Below are 17,294 nucleotides of genomic sequence, written 5' to 3' on the forward strand. Positions count from 1 at the left end.
GTCCACAGACTATTCTCCCAAGGATACTGCTCGTTGTGTGCAGGGGAAAGAGGCCTCCAGCCTGTCACCAGGCTGCTTGCTGTGCCTAGGTGCAGTGCTCTTCCGTCTCCAGTAGATGAACTACAATGCCCGATAAACAGTCCACACTGAGCCATCTTATCAGGCCTTGAGATGAAGGAATTAGATCTGTTTGGAGACATTCTTGTTTCCTCTTCCTCTCGGTTCCCACAACTGGTCCATGAACTGACCCCACAGATGCACTGTTAGAGCCGCAGGACACGCTTCTCCGGCTCCTCCCAGGTGTCGTCTGCTCTCGTCCCCTGCCTGGCCTTTGTGCCTCCGCTGCCCACACACCGGGCCAGAGCGGCGTGCAGTTTTCCATCTACTCAGAATGAGCTCACAGATTCTGACATGGCTTGGAAGGCAGGCCCCGCGTGATCGTACCTCAGTTAGCAGTCTTTCCTCTGTCTGTGTCTTCCATGTCATGTTGTCAACCCCGCTGTCACTGAGGGTATGCCACCTGCGCCCCCATCACTCCTGCTCCTCAGTCCTTCATCACCTGGGTCCGTACAGCTCTCGAATCTGTTGAGCTTCTGCCCAGATGTGCTTCACCAAGGAGGCTTCCCTGACTTCTTAACGTAAAGAGGTCTCTTTCTCTTTGTGGCATTTAGCGGCTCTGAAGATTATATGTATTATCATAAGACTATATTTCTGCACATATTTAATATCTGTGCACATATACCTTATGTATATATGAAGTCTGTTTTAGTCTGTGTTTTACTGGAGTATAAGCTCCATGCATGCAAGATTCTATGTGCTGAATGCTCTGTCTGCAGACCCTGGAGCCTGCTGTCCACATGATGGGCGGGCACACAGCATACAGTTGAGTGAGCAGGCAAGTGAGAAGTGAGAGGTGATTCCTTATGCCCCATCACGGTCATCTTGGGTTCTTTCGCTACAAGAAACCTAAGTGAAAACCCTTTATATTTGCTTCTAAGGATCTGTATGAAAGCCCCCCCCCCCCCCCCCCGTTCCGTTTCACTTCTGTAAGATATCTTAACAAAAAGCAACTTAGGGGAGAGAGTGGGTTTATTTCCAGGTTGTAGTCTGTTTTAGGATTTCTGTTACTGTGATAAAATACCATGACCAAAGCAATTTAGCGAGGAAAGGGCTTGTTTTAGCTCCCAACTCTCAGGTCATGCTCCATCACTGAGGGATGCCGGGACAGGAACTTGAGGGAGGAACTTGGAGGCAGGAGCTGATGCAGAGGCCATGGAGGAGTGCTGCTTACTGGCTTGCTCCTCATGGCTTACTCAGCCTGCTTATACACCCAGGAGGAGCAGACCCAATGGGCTGGGTCCTCCCATATCAATCACTAATTAAGAAAATGTCCCACTGGATGGCCAACAGATCAGTTTTATGGAAGAGTGTTCTCAACTGTGGTTCCCTCTTCTCAGATTATTCACATTGACAAAAGAAGAACCAACCAGGACATGGGTCACCATCGCAGAGAATTTACATGGGCAGGGGGTCAAAGCAGCTAGTCATGTCATCCCACAGTAAAGGGCAGAGAGAAATAAATGCAGCGACACTCGCTCTCAGCCGGCTTCCTGCTGAGTTACATCATTTAGGACTCCTTTCTTAGGGAACAGTGCTCCCCATTGGTGGGCTGGGTCTGCATAAACTAACAATCAAGGGGATCCCTCTCATAGGCCAGCCTGATCTACAGACTCGTCATGGAGACTCTCTTCCCAGGTGAGTGCAGGTTGGGTCAGGTTGGAAGTTCAAAACGAAGTGGTGCATCTAGTCAGAAATGCTGTTGAGAATCAGTCCATACTGCTCCCGGGTTCTTACGTAGCTCCTCATGAAAATAAGGTGTCTTGTTTTGGAAACAGCAGTGGTAGTGAGCACAGGACTGCCGTTCCTGTGGCTTGTCCCTGGAAGCGTCTGTCACACCTCACAAGTGTGTCTTCTCATTACAGGCGCATGCCAAGTCTCCTAGAGTATGTAAGTTATACCTGCAACTTCATGGGTATCCTGGCAGGCCCTCTCTGCTCTTACAAAGACTACATTACTTTCATTGAAGGCAGGCCATCCCACATGTCACAGGCCAGTGAAAATGGAAAAGAAGAGCAGCAGCATGAAAGAGCAGACCCGTCTCCAAACGTAAGGGCGCGAGATTCACCCGGAGCGCTGTGCTCATCTGTCCGGGTCTCTGAAACAGTCTAATGCCTTCGCTTGTTGTAATTTCCCCATTGACTTCTTTCTTTTTTCCTTTTTCCCTGTGTGTGCATGTGTGTGCGAGAGTGTTGTTTGAAATCTAAACGGTCTTTTAATAAAAAAAAAAAAAACACCTGGTACCAGATATTGGGGTAAATGCTGAAAGATCAGAGAGACAAAGGAACAAGCCACAGCCACCACCTCTTACCTCACCAATTCCTCAGCCTGAAAAAACTTCTAGTTTCTGTCTCCTCACACCTTGTATACCGCCCAGCCATTACTTCCTGGGACTAAAGGCGTGTGTGCTTCCTAAGCAAAGGCATGAGATCTCAATTGCTGGGATTAAAGGCGTGTGACTCCCAAGTATTGGGGTTAAAGGTGTATGCCACCACTGCCTGGCTCTGTTTCTCTCCTAGACTGAGTCAGTCTCATGTAGTCCAGGGTGGCTTTGAACTCACAGAGATCCAGATGGATCTCTGCCTTCTGAGTGCTAGGATTAAAGGTGTGTGCCACCACTGCCTGGCCTCTATGTTTATTCTAGTGGGTGGCTCTGTCCTCTGATCTTCAGGCAGTTTATTAGGGTACACAATATATCACCACATGAGAGTGCATGTGTGTCTGTGTGTGTGTGCATGTGGTGTGTTGTTAGAGATTGAACCCAGAGCCTTGCCAGGGCCTGTATTGCTAATGTATTAAGGCAAATAATTCTACCACTGAATTGCATCCCTGTCCTCCATTCCCATTTCTTGTTTTCATTTTTTTAAAAAACATCTATGTACCTGAGTGTGTACTGTGCTAGGTGGGTACCCACAGGGGTCAGAAGAAGGCTTAGGATGCCCTAGAGCTGAGGTTACAGGCAGTTGTGAGCTGTCTGAGGTGGTTCTGGGAACTGTACTCCGGTCCTCTGGAGCAACAGAAGTAGTAACCACAGAGTACCCCTCCAGCCCTCTTGTTGTCGGGAAGCTACAATGACTTTACTCTGAAGTCTGGCCTTGAACTTGTGATTTTCTTGTCCCACCCTCCCCAATTACGTGTCTTCATCACCTGCCTGGCTTCCATCTATTTCTTTATAAGTATCTTTCACCGGATGGTGGTGGCACATGCTTTTAATCCCAGCACTCGGGAGGCAGAGCCAGGAGGATCTCTCTGAGTTCAAGGCCAGCCTGGTCTACAGAGTGAGTTCCAGGACAGGCTCCAAAGCTACACAGAGAAACCCTGTCTCGAAAAACCAATATATATATATGTATGTATATATATTCATATATATATGAATAAAATCTTTCAGGAAAAATAACTCTACTCTACCGAGTTGTGAAATCTAGTAGAGGCGAAGTCACGATTAAAGAACAAACGTGAGTTACGTGGAAAACTGTGTAAGTGGCTGAAGAGATGGCTCAGTGGTTTAGAGCGCTTGTTGCTCTTGTGGAAGATCTGGCCTTGATGCCCAGCACCCACATGCTGGCTCTCAATAATGCGTAACTCCAGTTTCACGGGGTCTGGGTCTCTCTTCTGACCTCTGTGAGCCCCAGGCACACACACATACAGTGCCCATGCAAACGTACAGGTAAACATTTGTACACATAAAATAAATAAATATAAACTTTTTTAAAAAGAAAGGAAACAAATTCCTTAGTGACAGTAATGCTGTCCAATGGTGAGTCTTACCTGGTGGGTCTCACCTCATGGCCTTCTGTCTTCCTGATCCACCACTGGAAACACCGGAGGCTCCTTTCCTGGTTGCATTCTCTTCCTAATGATGCTAGTCAACATCGTGCCCATGGGGCTGGGGAGATGGCTCAGTGGCTAAGGCACTTTAACAAGGCGTGAGGACCATAGTTTGGATCCCCAGGACCCATGTCATGATAGGGTGTCACAACCTGCCTGTAATTCTATCCCTGGAAGGCAGACACAGGGGATCCCCACAGCTGGCTGTCTAGCAAGATGAGTCATATCAGGGAGTTCTGGATTTGACTGAGAGACCCTGCTTTGGTGATTGATATTAATGAGGTTGACAATATGCCTGTGTGGGACTGTGAGGATATGAAATGTCCAGGGCGAGGTGACTCCTGAGTTTTGATCATGAGCAGTAGGGTTTATTGCTGCTGTATTAAGGATCTGAGTGTGGCAGTGTGTAAGAAGTGCGAACAGAGTCTACCAGGTTTGTGACCCTTGCCTACCCCTTCCAGGCAGCAGTTACGGAGAAGCTCCTAGTCTGCGGACTCTCTTTATTATTTCACTTGACCATTTCCAACCTGCTGCCTGTGGAGTACAACATCGACGAGCATTTCCAAGCCACCGCATCGTGGCCAGCCAAAGCCACCTATCTGTACATCTCTCTTTTGGCTGCCAGACCTAAGTACTATTTTGCATGGACCTTAGGTAAGTTGCATGTAGAATCGTCCCCATGCTGAAGTGTGTCTTGTAGATCTCAGGCAATGTCCTAGGGCTTTTGGTTTTGTTTTTCTGTTACTATGCCTTATTGTACCTGCTGGCCTCAAACTACTGAGTGCAAGCAATCCCCCTGCTTCAGCCTTGCTAGTTGCCGAACCTACAAGCACCCCACTGCATCCAGCTCAAGAGTGCCCTCTTGAGGATATATAGTTAAAGACCAAGTAGAACAGTCAGTCATTTTGCATAAGAAACAAACCCCCAAAGTGCATGAGCAAGGCCTGTTTTATTAGAAGATAAAAATCAATGGATAGTTGAGGTGATCGCAGGTACTTATCTCAGTGCCTGTTGTATGCTAGGCTGTGCGAGCTTGATTGAATACTAGCATGCATGGCATAGTCCCTGTCTTCAGGGTCCCTGCAGTTTCGCATGATTTGATTGCACTTATCATTATGACATAGATATGGTTTATTATGACCGGAACTTCACTAGTAAAGTGTGTCAAACCACATCAGTTCACGAAAGGGTTCGTGGCACCCGCCAGGCATTTTGAGTGTTAGAGAAGAGCGCTGTGCCTTTGATATTGAAGAGGCGTGGCGTGGAAGTGCCTGGGCTATGACCAGTGTAAGATGGGCCTGGGGAGGAGAGTCTCTCAAGTCCTCCCCTGTACGGCTGCACAAGCCTCAGGAGGCTCCAGGCGATGATGTCATGAACTTTATCTTCGAGATGGTTAGCATTTTCATGTTGTCGCCCCGTGAATCTTCTTGAATGTAGCAACAGACTACATGGTCTAAACAGGTCATGATCCCGCCCACATCTCGGAGGGTGGACCGAGGTGGATTGGAGCCTGTTTTGTATGTCATTTTCCCTCCTCACTGTGTCACAAGCCTCTTTATTCTTAAGATGGTGTCCTGTTTACTAAGTTGATGTGATACTCAGTGAACATTTGGATATCTACAAAGAGCACACCGCAGAAAGGCTGAGTAGTTGGTGTCTGGATTTGGCTGCTGCCTTTATTTTTTTTATTATTATTATTTTTGCTGCCTTCATTTTATTATAGTGGAATGTAATTCAGAACTAGAGTCCATATTTTCAGACTTTCATGCAGAAATGCGTCAGTAAAAGTGACTGCTAAAGTCACTAACAGGCTACTGTTAATTTAATGATAATAAAAGATAATATTACCTTGTGAGAATTTGATTGTTTTGAGACAGGATCTCCTTGTGCATCCTGGGTTGCCCTCCATCTCCAGGCCCTTCCTCAGTCTCTGGGATGCTAGCAATGAGAAGCTTGCACTATTATGCCTGGCCTTGTGTGGGTTTAAACTAATATTTCCTTAGTACTATTTTTATACTAGCCAAATTTAAACACTGATACTAAATGAGATTCCTTAAGATCCATGTATACCTGTCAAAATGCTGACTCTAACCCGAGAGAGGCTCTGATATTCCAAACCAATTTCATATTTTTAATTTTTTTTAATTGTTGTTGTTGATGTTGGTAAAATGGCTCACTGCGTAAAGGCACTAGTTACTTGCCTGATAACTTGTGTTCAATCCCAGGGACCCACATGTTGGAAGGAGAGAAGCAGCTCCTGGAAGCTGTCCTCTGACCTCTGACCTCTACACATGCTCTGTGGCATGTGAGTGCCTGCACACCTGCCCATATGCACATACAACACCCCCCCACACACACACCAGACAGATAGATAGATAAATAAATAGATAAATAGATAAATGTAATGAATTAGGTTTGAACCATTGGATTAGTTAGGCCACTAGCTGCAGGAATATGGTCTTCTACCCATTTGGGTTGTTGGCAGCCTTGTGTGGGGGCAGTGGGGCTCTTTTTATGTTATTAGCAGATTTTAATCTTTAATCCTATTAAGCCTGCACATTACTATATTGATAGGCTCACCATAAAGGCTCAGATGTTTTGGCCCTTCTTAAACCTGACAGAAGGGTAAATCTCTATTGCTCACTCCCCCCCCCCACTGTAATTTTTGCTTAATCAAATAAATAATAAGGAATAAACAATTTAAGGGTAGGATCCTTGTCTGTGAAGGTGTGTTGTTTTGCTGCATTTTGATGGGTTTCTGCTAGTTTGGTCAACACACAGATGGTGTGAATTAGAGACACTTCCCGTTGGTTGGGAAGGACCCACCTGAGGCAGAGACTTCCCGTCTTGAGCAGGTTTGTAAGCAGAGATGCTGATGGAGCATCGTGTGAAGGGGTTGAAAAGCAAGTTCTGCAGACAGTGGACTCTGAGCCAAGAAGGAAAGGGATGGAGGCATTAGCCCCCTTGTGTTTCTGTCTGTAATAAAGTCCAAAAGGAACATGCTGAGCTCGGGGCAGAAGGTCCCAGCAGTGCCCTCCAGATGGCTGAGCACTCTCCACCATATTCGAACGTTGTACCCCAGCATTTTTAATTCCTCCTGTCTCCTCATGCTTCATGTCTGGTGTTTTGTTAACTAACTAGCTGTCCTTAATAGGGTCATTATTTTCACAGAGTGTGATAGTTTCTAACCTTTCTTAAAAATTAGAATAAGTCAGGCTGGAGAGATGACTCAGTTGTTAGGAATGCTGGCTGCTGAGTCGTGGTGGCACATGCCTCTAATCCCAGGGGAGGCAGAGGCTGGTGGGTCTCTGTGAGTTCAAGGCCAGCCTGGTTTACATAGTGAGTTCCAGGACAGCCAGAGCAATAGAGAGACCTTGTCTCAAAAATAAAAACAAAAAATAACAACAACAACAACAACAACAACAAATGACTTCTTGCTCTTCAAAAGGATCCGAGTTTGGTTGCTTATATCTACCTTTCACTCCAGCTTCATGGGATCCAGTATCCTCCCCTGGCCTCCATGGACACCTGCATACATGTAGCATGTATAAAGAGAGACATACACACAATACACATTTATTTAGAATAAGTCATGGATTATGGTTGTAGCTCACCAGGAAAGGGCTTGCCTAGAAGGTTCAAGGCCCAGGGTTCGATCTCTCACATACTACTAAATAAAAAGTCAACGTTTGCTGTTTAAGAATAAAACATTGTACATACCTTCTGGGAAAATAGAGTAGATTTGAGGGGCGGGAGCATGGCTCAGCAGTTAAGAGCATCTGCTGCTCCTGCAGAGGATCCAGGTTCAGTTCCCAGCACCCACGTGGTGGCTCACAACCATTTGTAACTCCAGTTCCAGGGGATCTAACATCCTCTTCTGGCCCTCCCAGGGCACCAGGCATGTACATGGTACATATAGCATGCATGTAGGCAAAACACCCGGACAATCTTAAAACAATACAAAACATGTAAGTGTGTGTGTGTACACACACACATATATTGTATCTACATTGTAATAACATTTCTAATACTTTGTGACAGCTGATGCCATTAACAACGCGGCAGGCTTCGGTTTCAGAGGCTACGACAGGAATGGAGTGGCTCGTTGGGACTTGATTTCCAATCTGAGAATTCAGCAAATAGAGGTTAGTAAATGGCTAAGACGTTAGTTATGCGACAATTTAAATGCCACAGTTTGCTTTCCCAGGCTACGGTGCGCTCTCCCGAGAGTGGTGCTGACGGGTGTTGACCTTTTATTTCATTTTATTTCTCTGTAATAGAATAAAGAGTTTATTTGGGCTTACAGAAGGTTAGCGTCCGTGACGATGGAGTGGAGACACATCCTGAGAGTGAAGTAGGAATGGCGTTTGTCTTAAAACGGTTTCAGTCCGCCTCCAGTGACGTGCTTCCTCCAACAAGACCCCCTCCCAAACCTCCCAGACAGCACCATCACCTGGGAATCGAATAGTCACGGGCATGAGACCATGGGGGACATTTCTCACACGTGGAGTGATGTTTCTTTTTATACAAAGATTCCTGGCTGGTCGAGGTGCTGTGAAGAAGTGACTGTTGGATGTTTGGCATTCAACTGGATACCCACGCCACCGCCTTCAGCCTCATAGAAGAGGGGGTGGAAAGAATGCCAAAGCCAAACATAGGGAGGAGGACCATGATGTAATACCCCAGCTTTCCCCCATATTTACTCATGGTGGACCACTCCCCGCCCCCACTTCCCCCAAGGGGATTCAGTGAATGAGGCTGGTGACTTATGGGTCCCCAGGAGGCTGTGGAAAGTGCTGGAAAGTAGGTTCTGACCTGGCTGGTGCAGGCATAGGGTGTCTGTGGATCTGTAGTCTGAGGGAAAGTGAAACGGGAGATGTCCAGATGAGCCCTGGAGGAACAGCAGCCTGTGAGGGTAGGAGAGAGCGAGCAGTTCACAGGGCGGCATGTGGAGGTGCTGGAGGTGAGGCTGGAAAGCAGAAGCCATGCCCAGCACAACCTCAGAAGCTCCCTGCGCCTACAAGGCCACTGGCAGCCCTGTCTGACTCTAGTTCCAGGGGGTCTGGCGCCCTCTTATGGATCTAGAAGCACTACCTGCACATGGTACACAGATACTCACAGGCAAACTATTCATAAAATAAAAATAAATAAATAAAAACAGGGAAGGGGAGAGGAAAGGGTGGTTGCTGGAGTACGGGGATGGACATGTTGGTATTTACAGCCTTTGACTGTTTGGTGCCACTCTGAGGAACTTTCACCCCCACAGAGAGACTGTTAGTGTTCCATGTTTTTATACTCGTCCATAAGAAGGGCAGGGTTTTCCCATACCTCGAGAACCAGGGATATGAGGTGTCACCTTCTTGGGGATAAGTGGAATGAAGAAAGAGAAGCATTGGATCCCTGAAGGAGGACACAGTGGCCATTGCTAAACGTCCCCAGATGTGAGTGAGATGGGGGCTCAGGAGCAGCCCCACCGGTTAGGAGTTCATTGACTAGTCTTCAGGGAGGGGGAGCACAAAAGGTAGGTGACCCAGGCCTGGGGGGGCTGTAGTTGTGAGGCCTGTGGCCAGAGGGGGCCCTGAGGAGACTTTTGTTGAATTTTCTCTTAAAACAGAAAGACGAAAGGGTTGGAGAGGTGGGTCAGTGGTTAAGAACACTCGCCGCTCTGTAGAGGACCTGAGTTCAGTTCCCAGCACCCGTGTCAGCTCGAGACCACCTGTAACCTCAGGGATCTGAAACTCTCCTCGGGCCCCTGTGCATACCTGCACACACATGTATATATATGCAGAGGCACACACACACACACACACACACACACACACACACACACACACACACACATATACACGCACACACACATAAACAGAAAGATTAAAATTTCTGACTAGAAAGGAGTTTGAAGATGGAGAGTCTGGCACAGTGGAGAGAGGCAGAGGAGAGGTGGCCACACTCGCCCTGGAGAAAGGGACTCCTGAGATGGAGGGACGCGGGTGTGCCATGGAGCATGAGGTCTAATGAGGATGTGGAGTATGGTGAATTCTGTCTTGAAGGCAGTCTAGTATCTGTAGAAGGAGGCCGGGTCAGCCTGCTCTGAGGGATTTGGGGGAACTCCTGAGGTACTTGGTCGACCCGTAGGAAATTACTTCTTTTTGGTGTACCCTCTCTCACACACAAAATGTTGCATTGTCATAAAAGTGTTTTCAAGACGGGGACAGTTACCATCAGGTAGATTGAGGGCCTAGTTACAGCTGAGAACCATGGACATAGGACAGGTCTGGACTGTCACGGTCATCATCCAGATGCTACCAGTGGGGATGACAGACATCGTGCCAGTCAGAGAGTAGGGTTTTGATAGGTCGCTGGGTAGGACAAGGACATCCAGATCTGATGAGATAGACTGTGGGATCTAAAATGCTGGGAGGAGCTAGAGACGTAGCTGCCCACAGTGATTGACTGTGCACCTACTGTGTGTGGGGGGCCCTTGGTTTGATCCCACCATCACCATAACTGAGTAAAGGAAGGGAGATGGTCACACAGGATGACAACAGATGAGATGCAGTGCAGGGATAGACAGACACACCCAGGGAACGCTAGATCTAATACGATTAGCTTGACCACAGAGGCTTCCCACGCGAGTGGCCACAGTCTGGGAGGTTTATGACCCATTGCTCTCTGGAGACAATGTGGAGCTAGGGGGACGGAGAAACAGTACTGGGTGACTGTGACTATGGACATCCTTCCCCTGGAAAGAGACAGAATGTGGGGAGAGGAGGGTGTGGTGGCGGCACCATCCAGGGCGCAGAGGTCAGCAGATCACTGTGTGAGTGTTCTGGGCTCTGGGAGGACTTCTCTGTATCCATGACCTGGGGGAGCATGGCGATGCCCTTCTCCCCTCTGATGTGCCCGGAGATACAGAAACTTTCACGGAAGATGTTACTGTATTAGAACAGTGTTAAGGAAGGAACCCATGCCATGCCATCATTACCAAGTGATTTTTGGTTTTAATTTTTTTAGCATACTAAAGCATTATTATGTAGACTCAAAGCTTCATTATTTTGTTGGCCAAAGAAAAAGGTCCCTTTGTTTTTCAGATGTCAACAAGTTTTAAGATGTTTCTCGATAATTGGAATATCCAGACAGCTCTTTGGCTCAAAAGGTATGTTCCTCCACGAGTCACCCTTGGGCATGCTCTGGCATCAGGGACTTGGGGTTGAGCTTGCTGACTTGATGGTCTTCGTTGTAGGTGTGTTGAATGCCATTGTGGTCTTGGTTTTACCCAAGGTATGCCATTAGCATCCACCAGAGCAACACACTACTCATCACATCGAGTCACACACATTCTTATGTGGGTGTCTCCTCATCCTGGTTCAGGCTCTGCTGATGTCTGGGGTACCCAGTGTTCTCTGTAGTTCTTGTGTCCTAGAGATTTGGTATTAAAAACAAACTCAACCAGATGGTGGTGGCGCACACCTTGAATCCTAGCACTTGGGAGGCAGAGTCAGGCGGATCTTGTGAGTCTAAAGCCAGCCTGGTCTTCAGAGTGAGTTCCAGGAAGGCTACACAGAGAAACCCTGTCTCGAGAAACAAACAAACAACAACAACAACAAAAACCCAAAAAAACAAAAACAAAAAACCACATAACAAACCAGCCAATCCCCAGGCCTGCCTTGGATTTCTAGGACTGACTCAACAGCTCTTTATATATTGGGCATGGGACACGACCAAAAGACTCAGTCCCCACTCCATAGTCAGAACTCACACTATCCTTAAAATTACAGCTGGAGGCTGCAGAGTTGGCTCAGCAGTTAAGAGCACTTGCTGCTCGTGCAGAGGACCCGAGTTCAACTCTCACCACCCACAAAGTGGTTCGTAACAATCCCTAACACCAGTTCCAGAGGATCTGATGCCTTTCTCTAACCTTGGCAGGCACCAGGCATGCATGTAGTAGACATACGTGCATGTGGGTAAGACATTCGTACACACAAAATAAAGGAACCTGAAAAGTGACAACCACACCTTACAGGTGTCCCTTGGAATGCACGTTCCGAGAGAAGAGACTAGCCAGAGCACCGAGAACTGACAGTCAGATGTGTCTCCGCATGTGAGCTTGGGTGCCCCAGGCAGAGTAGCACCCGAGATAAGGGGTTGGGAACGGAGTCACAGGAGTGCCGTGACAATCAAATGCACCCCTTGAGACATACAACATACGCTGTCACATTGCGCCCCAGCCAGCCTTCTCAGTGGTTCTGTTCTAGAATCCTGTCCCCTGCTTTAAGAAAACTAACTGGTACATAGACTCCCAATACTGGAAGTGATCATTTTAGTAATTATGTGTACTGGTGAAGAGATAAGAACAAAGTTTATGCTCGTAAGTGTGGCACTCAGTGACCGAGCAGTGCCCAGGAGAAATGCTGTTTGCTTTCCCGGCTCCCCTAAACCTGTAGGTCAGAGAAGGACCCTGTGGCCTTTGTGAACTCAGATCTGCTCACTCCTCTTGGCTCTCCGTGGTTTCTAGGGTGTGTTATGAACGAGCGACCTTCAGTCCGACAACCCAGACATTCTTTCTTTCCGCCGTTTGGCACGGGGTCTACCCAGGATACTACCTGACGTTTCTGACAGGAGTGTTAATGACGTTAGCAGCGCGGGCTGTAAGTATCAACGTTTTATTTTATAATCCAGTGAAATCTCTGTTTCTTTGGCTGTGATCAACAGCATGTGGGAAGTGCCTGAAACAGGTTATGTGTCTTAGGGCGTTTTCTGATTGAGAGAGAAAACAAAGACAATTACAGTGGGTAGGTCTGAGCCAGGTGGTGGCGCACGCCTTTAATCCCATCACTCAGCGGGCAGAGGCAGGTGGATCTCTGTGAGTTCGAGGGCAGCCTGGGCTACAGAGTGAGTTCCAGCACAGCCAAGGCTGTTCAACAGTGAAACCCTGTGTTGAGAAACCAAAAACAAACAAGCAGCTACCCCCCACAGAACAACAAGCAAACAAAAGAATGGGTATGTCTGTTCTTCACAAACATTTGTTTCCTGCGGGCTGTAGCCCTTGGGTCCTCTCTCAGTTGAGAGTGGAGTTTGACCACTCCCAGAGAGGGGATGGGTAGTTCCCAGTGGGAGACACTGGCTGTGGTACCATCCTGTAGAGTATGTGCTGGGGGAACCTGGAACAGTTTGGGGAAACAGTTGAGATAGCTTCCTACTACGGGAGAGGAAAGGAGGATAAATTGGTGTAAGTATTTGAAAGTCAACAAGAGGGAAGTCATGTGTCAAGAAGTACGTTTTAACAAGCTCATTATAATGCCTTGTGGGTAAAGGAGCTTCATCCAACAAGTTAGCGGATCCTCATTTTGATGGACCTGAGGGAATGGCAAGAAATAGTAACACAGGCTGTGCCTTCTGGAAGTCAGTGCCAACTAGAGCAGAGTGGGGAGAAGATTGTGTCTTAGGCATGGGCATGGCATTAGAAAAGCTCAAAAGCCAAGGTGAGCTTGGGAGACGGCAGGTCAGTGTAATTAAGGCAGAGCGTTCCTGTCTGTGTGACCAGCGGATAGTTCCCGATAGGGGAATAGAAGGAAGGAGGCAGGCGGTGCTGAAGGGCCTGAACATCAGCAGAGGCTGGTCCTGCTCTGTCCTTGGCATCCGGGAGTCAGGGGACGTGGGGCTTCTGTTTTGTTTTCTTGGGGTGCTGAAGAATGGACCTTGGGCCTCAGAATATAGATGAGCACTGTAGCACTGAGCTGTACCCCCAGCCAGCTAAGATTTTGAAACTTGGGGTGGCATGGTGCCGTCATGCTGGAGGAAATGGGTTCTTTGGTAATAGACAGAACGGATTAGAGAGAGCTAGGCAAGAGGCCCTAAGTGCCAGGACTGGGTCCTAGCCACTGAGAGTCATAACCAGTCACTACCTCAATTCTGAGGAACCCATGTGGCATCTTTATAACCAAGGCCATGCTTCCCCTGTGGAAATGTTACGACACTCAAGACATAAAAGAAAGAAAGAAAGGAAACACAAAACATGAGGCATCTGGTAGAAATGGGAAATTTGTTTAAGTTTGTACAGTTCAAAACCGCAGCATATGACTATTTTCAACTGGGCATGTGGCTGAGTACGCTTGCCTAGAATGCACAAGTCTCCAACCCCGAAACATACACACACACACACACACACACACACACACACACACACACACACACACAGACAAACAAACCTTTTTGAGAGGCTCTCCCAGCTCCCCTCAGTGAGTGGTGTGTGTGGTCTCTGTTTCCATGTCTGCTGTCTGACCAGAATTGAGGCCAGAGATCCTTCTGGTCTTCCACACACTCGGAGGCGAAGCCAGAGTAGAGCTGCCTCGTTCCTGAGTGAAGGAGAAACCGGAAACCCAGTGAAGGCGTCCGCGGTCTCTAATTTACCCAGCACTATTTAAAGAGCTCTGTTGGTGCCCATTGCTAACTCTCTTGGGAAGCTTCATTTTAAACAACTTCACACCCACAAAAAAGCTACAGAGAGCGCCCCCAGACCCTCTGCACAGTCCACCGTTTGCTGGCTCCCTTCCCCCACCAATACACACAGTACTGTTGTTGGGACCAGCGCGTCCTGGTGGTGGCGGCGGTTCAAACCCGGGCAGCAGTGTGAGAGCACGTTACTCTATGGCTTGAAATAGTCGCCATCACCAGTGGGTTTTGTACATAGTGTTAAATCTAGAGACGGAGTGAATGTTCTTGTGTCTTTGTCTCTTTCCAGGTGAGAAGTAACTTCAGACATTATTTCATTGAACCCCCTCAGCTGAAGTTGTTCTATGACATCCTCACGTGGGCAGCGACACAGATAACCATCAGTTACACGGTTGTCCCCTTTGTGCTTCTCTCTATAAAACCGTCGTTCACGTTTTACAGGTGAGCGTCACTCTTCAGCCGTCGGGAGGGGTCGGCGTGTTCCCAAAGGAAGTTCCGTACTAATTGAACAGAATAAGAGAAATTGTCTTAGTTACGCTTTCTGTTGTTGTGACAAAACACCGTAACCAAAAGCAAGCTGGGGAGGAGAGGGTTTATTTGGGCTACATTTCCACAGCACTGTTCATCTTTGAAGGAACCTGGAGGCAGGAGCTGATGCAGAGGCCATGGAGGGGTGCTGCTCACTGGCTTGTTTCCATGGCTTCCTCAGCCTGCTTTCTTATAGAACCCAGGACCATCAGCCTAGGAATGACCCCACCCACTATGGGCTGGGCCCTCCCCTACTGATCAATAATTGTGAAAATGTCTTACAGATGGATCTTGTGGAAGCATTCCCTCCACTGAATGGCTTCCTTCTTCTCTGATGACTCTAGCTTGTGTCAAGTTGACACAAAACCAGCCAGCACAGACATAGAAAGATAATAATTCGGCAGCTTCATTTCTTCCATTAAGTATATTATCAATTACTTCTTAGTCCTAAACCAAGCAGTCCCAGGTTCCTTCATGAGGCAGCTCATCCCTCATTGGCACGAGCAGAGGAACCCACCCCCAGCTCCAGAAGACTTAGCTGTCACCTGAGTGTCCAGAAAATGGCCAGAAGAGGAAAAGGGGGCATGCTTTATCAATTATTAATTAACTGGATTTTCCAGTCAGAGTATTTTCACTTCCCCCCGCCTCCTCCTCACTCTTCTCCATGTGGCTGAGAGCTGAGATCCTCTGTATTTCAGAAGTCGCTGTCTGGAAGTCCCTGCTTTTCCTTAATCTTCCATCTCCCCTCCCTGCTCCACCAGCGTCCACTTCTCCCATGTTAATGAGATCTTTGCAATCAGAAGCTTGATTCTCTCCATTCCTTCATTTCTGTGGGATTCCGTGACTTGGCACAAGAGTGTGTAGTCGAAGAATTAGACTCAGACATTAGGATCCGGCTTGATAGTCACATAGGAAAGACAAATATTGGTTAAAGTGTCCATTTTAGGAAAGTTTATTCATTTTAAAATGTGTTGGGCTGTTGGTTGGGTTGTCTGTCCCATATTTGTTTTCTTCAGTCACTTTGAACTTTCAACTTTGGAAGCAGTTAAGGTCCCATCAGACTCAAGAGTCGATTTAGGGACTGATTTTCTGGTGATTTCTAAGATATGACCTGTATTTTTGGAAGTCACCATCACACAGTGGTTGTTACTTACTGCTCATGTTGTTTGGTCTTTTAACTGAGTGACAGTGGGTTTGGGGTAGGCCAAGCAGCGACTGGACTCGACCCTTGGCTGTCCAGTGTTCTCTGGTAACTCCACATGTAATTTTGTGGCTACGTTCAGACTGATGCCTCTGTTAATAAACACCTTTCTGTTTTGTCCTGTGTAGCCTCATGACCCTGACAGAACACCGGAATGTATCTAGGTTTATACTCCCAAGCTGGGTGCAATGCTGCAATTATCCACACCCGTCATCAGGGCCCTGGGTGTTGGCAAAGGTGTGGCTGGTAAACCGTCTCCCTTTCCTTTCAGCTCCTGGTATTACAGCCTTCACATCTGCAGCATCTTAGTGCTGCTCTTGCTGCCTGTGAAGAAGTCTCAAAGAGGAAGGAGCACACCGGAAAACGTTCAGCTCTCATGGGCCAAAAAGTTTGACGAAAGAGAAAGTTCTCTGGGACAGAACAGCTTTTCCACGACAAACAATGTTTGCAGTCAGAACCAAGACACTGCCTCTAGACACTCGTCACTGACGCAGTGACTGGGGGAGCGCGTGACGGCGGTTTCCCGTCTGTGAACAGAAAAACCAGTCTTGACGCCTTTCCAGAGACTAACTGGGTGGAAATGGGACAGTCTCAGTTAGGGGATTTCCTGTACACCAGATTGGAAATGGAATGAAATAACCCTCCCCATGCCATGTTCCTGTGGGTCACGCCTTATACAAAATCTTTCCGTATTTCAATAGGGCACTCTGACCTCAGCATATGCCCTCAAGGTCATATGTGTGCCCTGTTGCTGAATGTACATTGCGTATCCCAAGGCACCGAAGAGGTGGAAAAATGATCATGTCAATCCGGATGATTGACAGGTTAAATTTTTCCAAATGAATGTCTTGCCTTAAACCTCCTGTTTCCTACAATGTTGTTCCTGGATGGTATTTTCCAGGTGAGGAGACAATTTCAATATCTGATGTGGTGTGCTGCATAGCGGGATGGAGGAGGATTTTTAAACCGGATATTTAAGATTGTGGGTACTTGAAAAATGCAATAAACATCTCAGTATTTGAAGGGTTTCTTAAGGTAGCTCAGAGGACTGCACACATTAGGAGAGTCAACAGTCAGGGCTGTCAAATTACAGGTAGCTTGTTTTGCTGGGAGCTTAATCACCTGGTGTCGGTTAGGAGGCCCTTTCAGGAGGACGTTCTAAAACGTT

General features: G+C 47.5%; 1 protein-coding gene across 2 annotated transcripts in view; it reads left to right on the forward strand.

The window, feature by feature from the left end:
• Mboat2 (membrane bound O-acyltransferase domain containing 2) overlaps nt 1–17,294 on the forward strand; it is a 129,668-nt gene extending 112,374 nt beyond the window's left edge. For both annotated transcript variants that reach the window (XM_059248193.1, XM_059248194.1), the window contains 7 exons: nt 1,983–2,166; nt 4,407–4,599; nt 7,987–8,090; nt 11,037–11,101; nt 12,461–12,593; nt 14,687–14,838; nt 16,398–17,294. In XM_059248193.1, coding sequence (XP_059104176.1) covers nt 1,983–2,166; nt 4,407–4,599; nt 7,987–8,090; nt 11,037–11,101; nt 12,461–12,593; nt 14,687–14,838; nt 16,398–16,623 — 1,057 coding nt within the window. In that variant the 3' untranslated portion in view covers nt 16,624–17,294. The remainder of the gene's footprint in view (nt 1–1,982; nt 2,167–4,406; nt 4,600–7,986; nt 8,091–11,036; nt 11,102–12,460; nt 12,594–14,686; nt 14,839–16,397) is intronic.

The sequence above is a fragment of the Peromyscus eremicus genome, chromosome 22, assembly GCF_949786415.1.
Source record: "Peromyscus eremicus chromosome 22, PerEre_H2_v1, whole genome shotgun sequence".
In the NCBI taxonomy this organism is placed as follows: Eukaryota; Metazoa; Chordata; class Mammalia; order Rodentia; family Cricetidae; genus Peromyscus; species Peromyscus eremicus.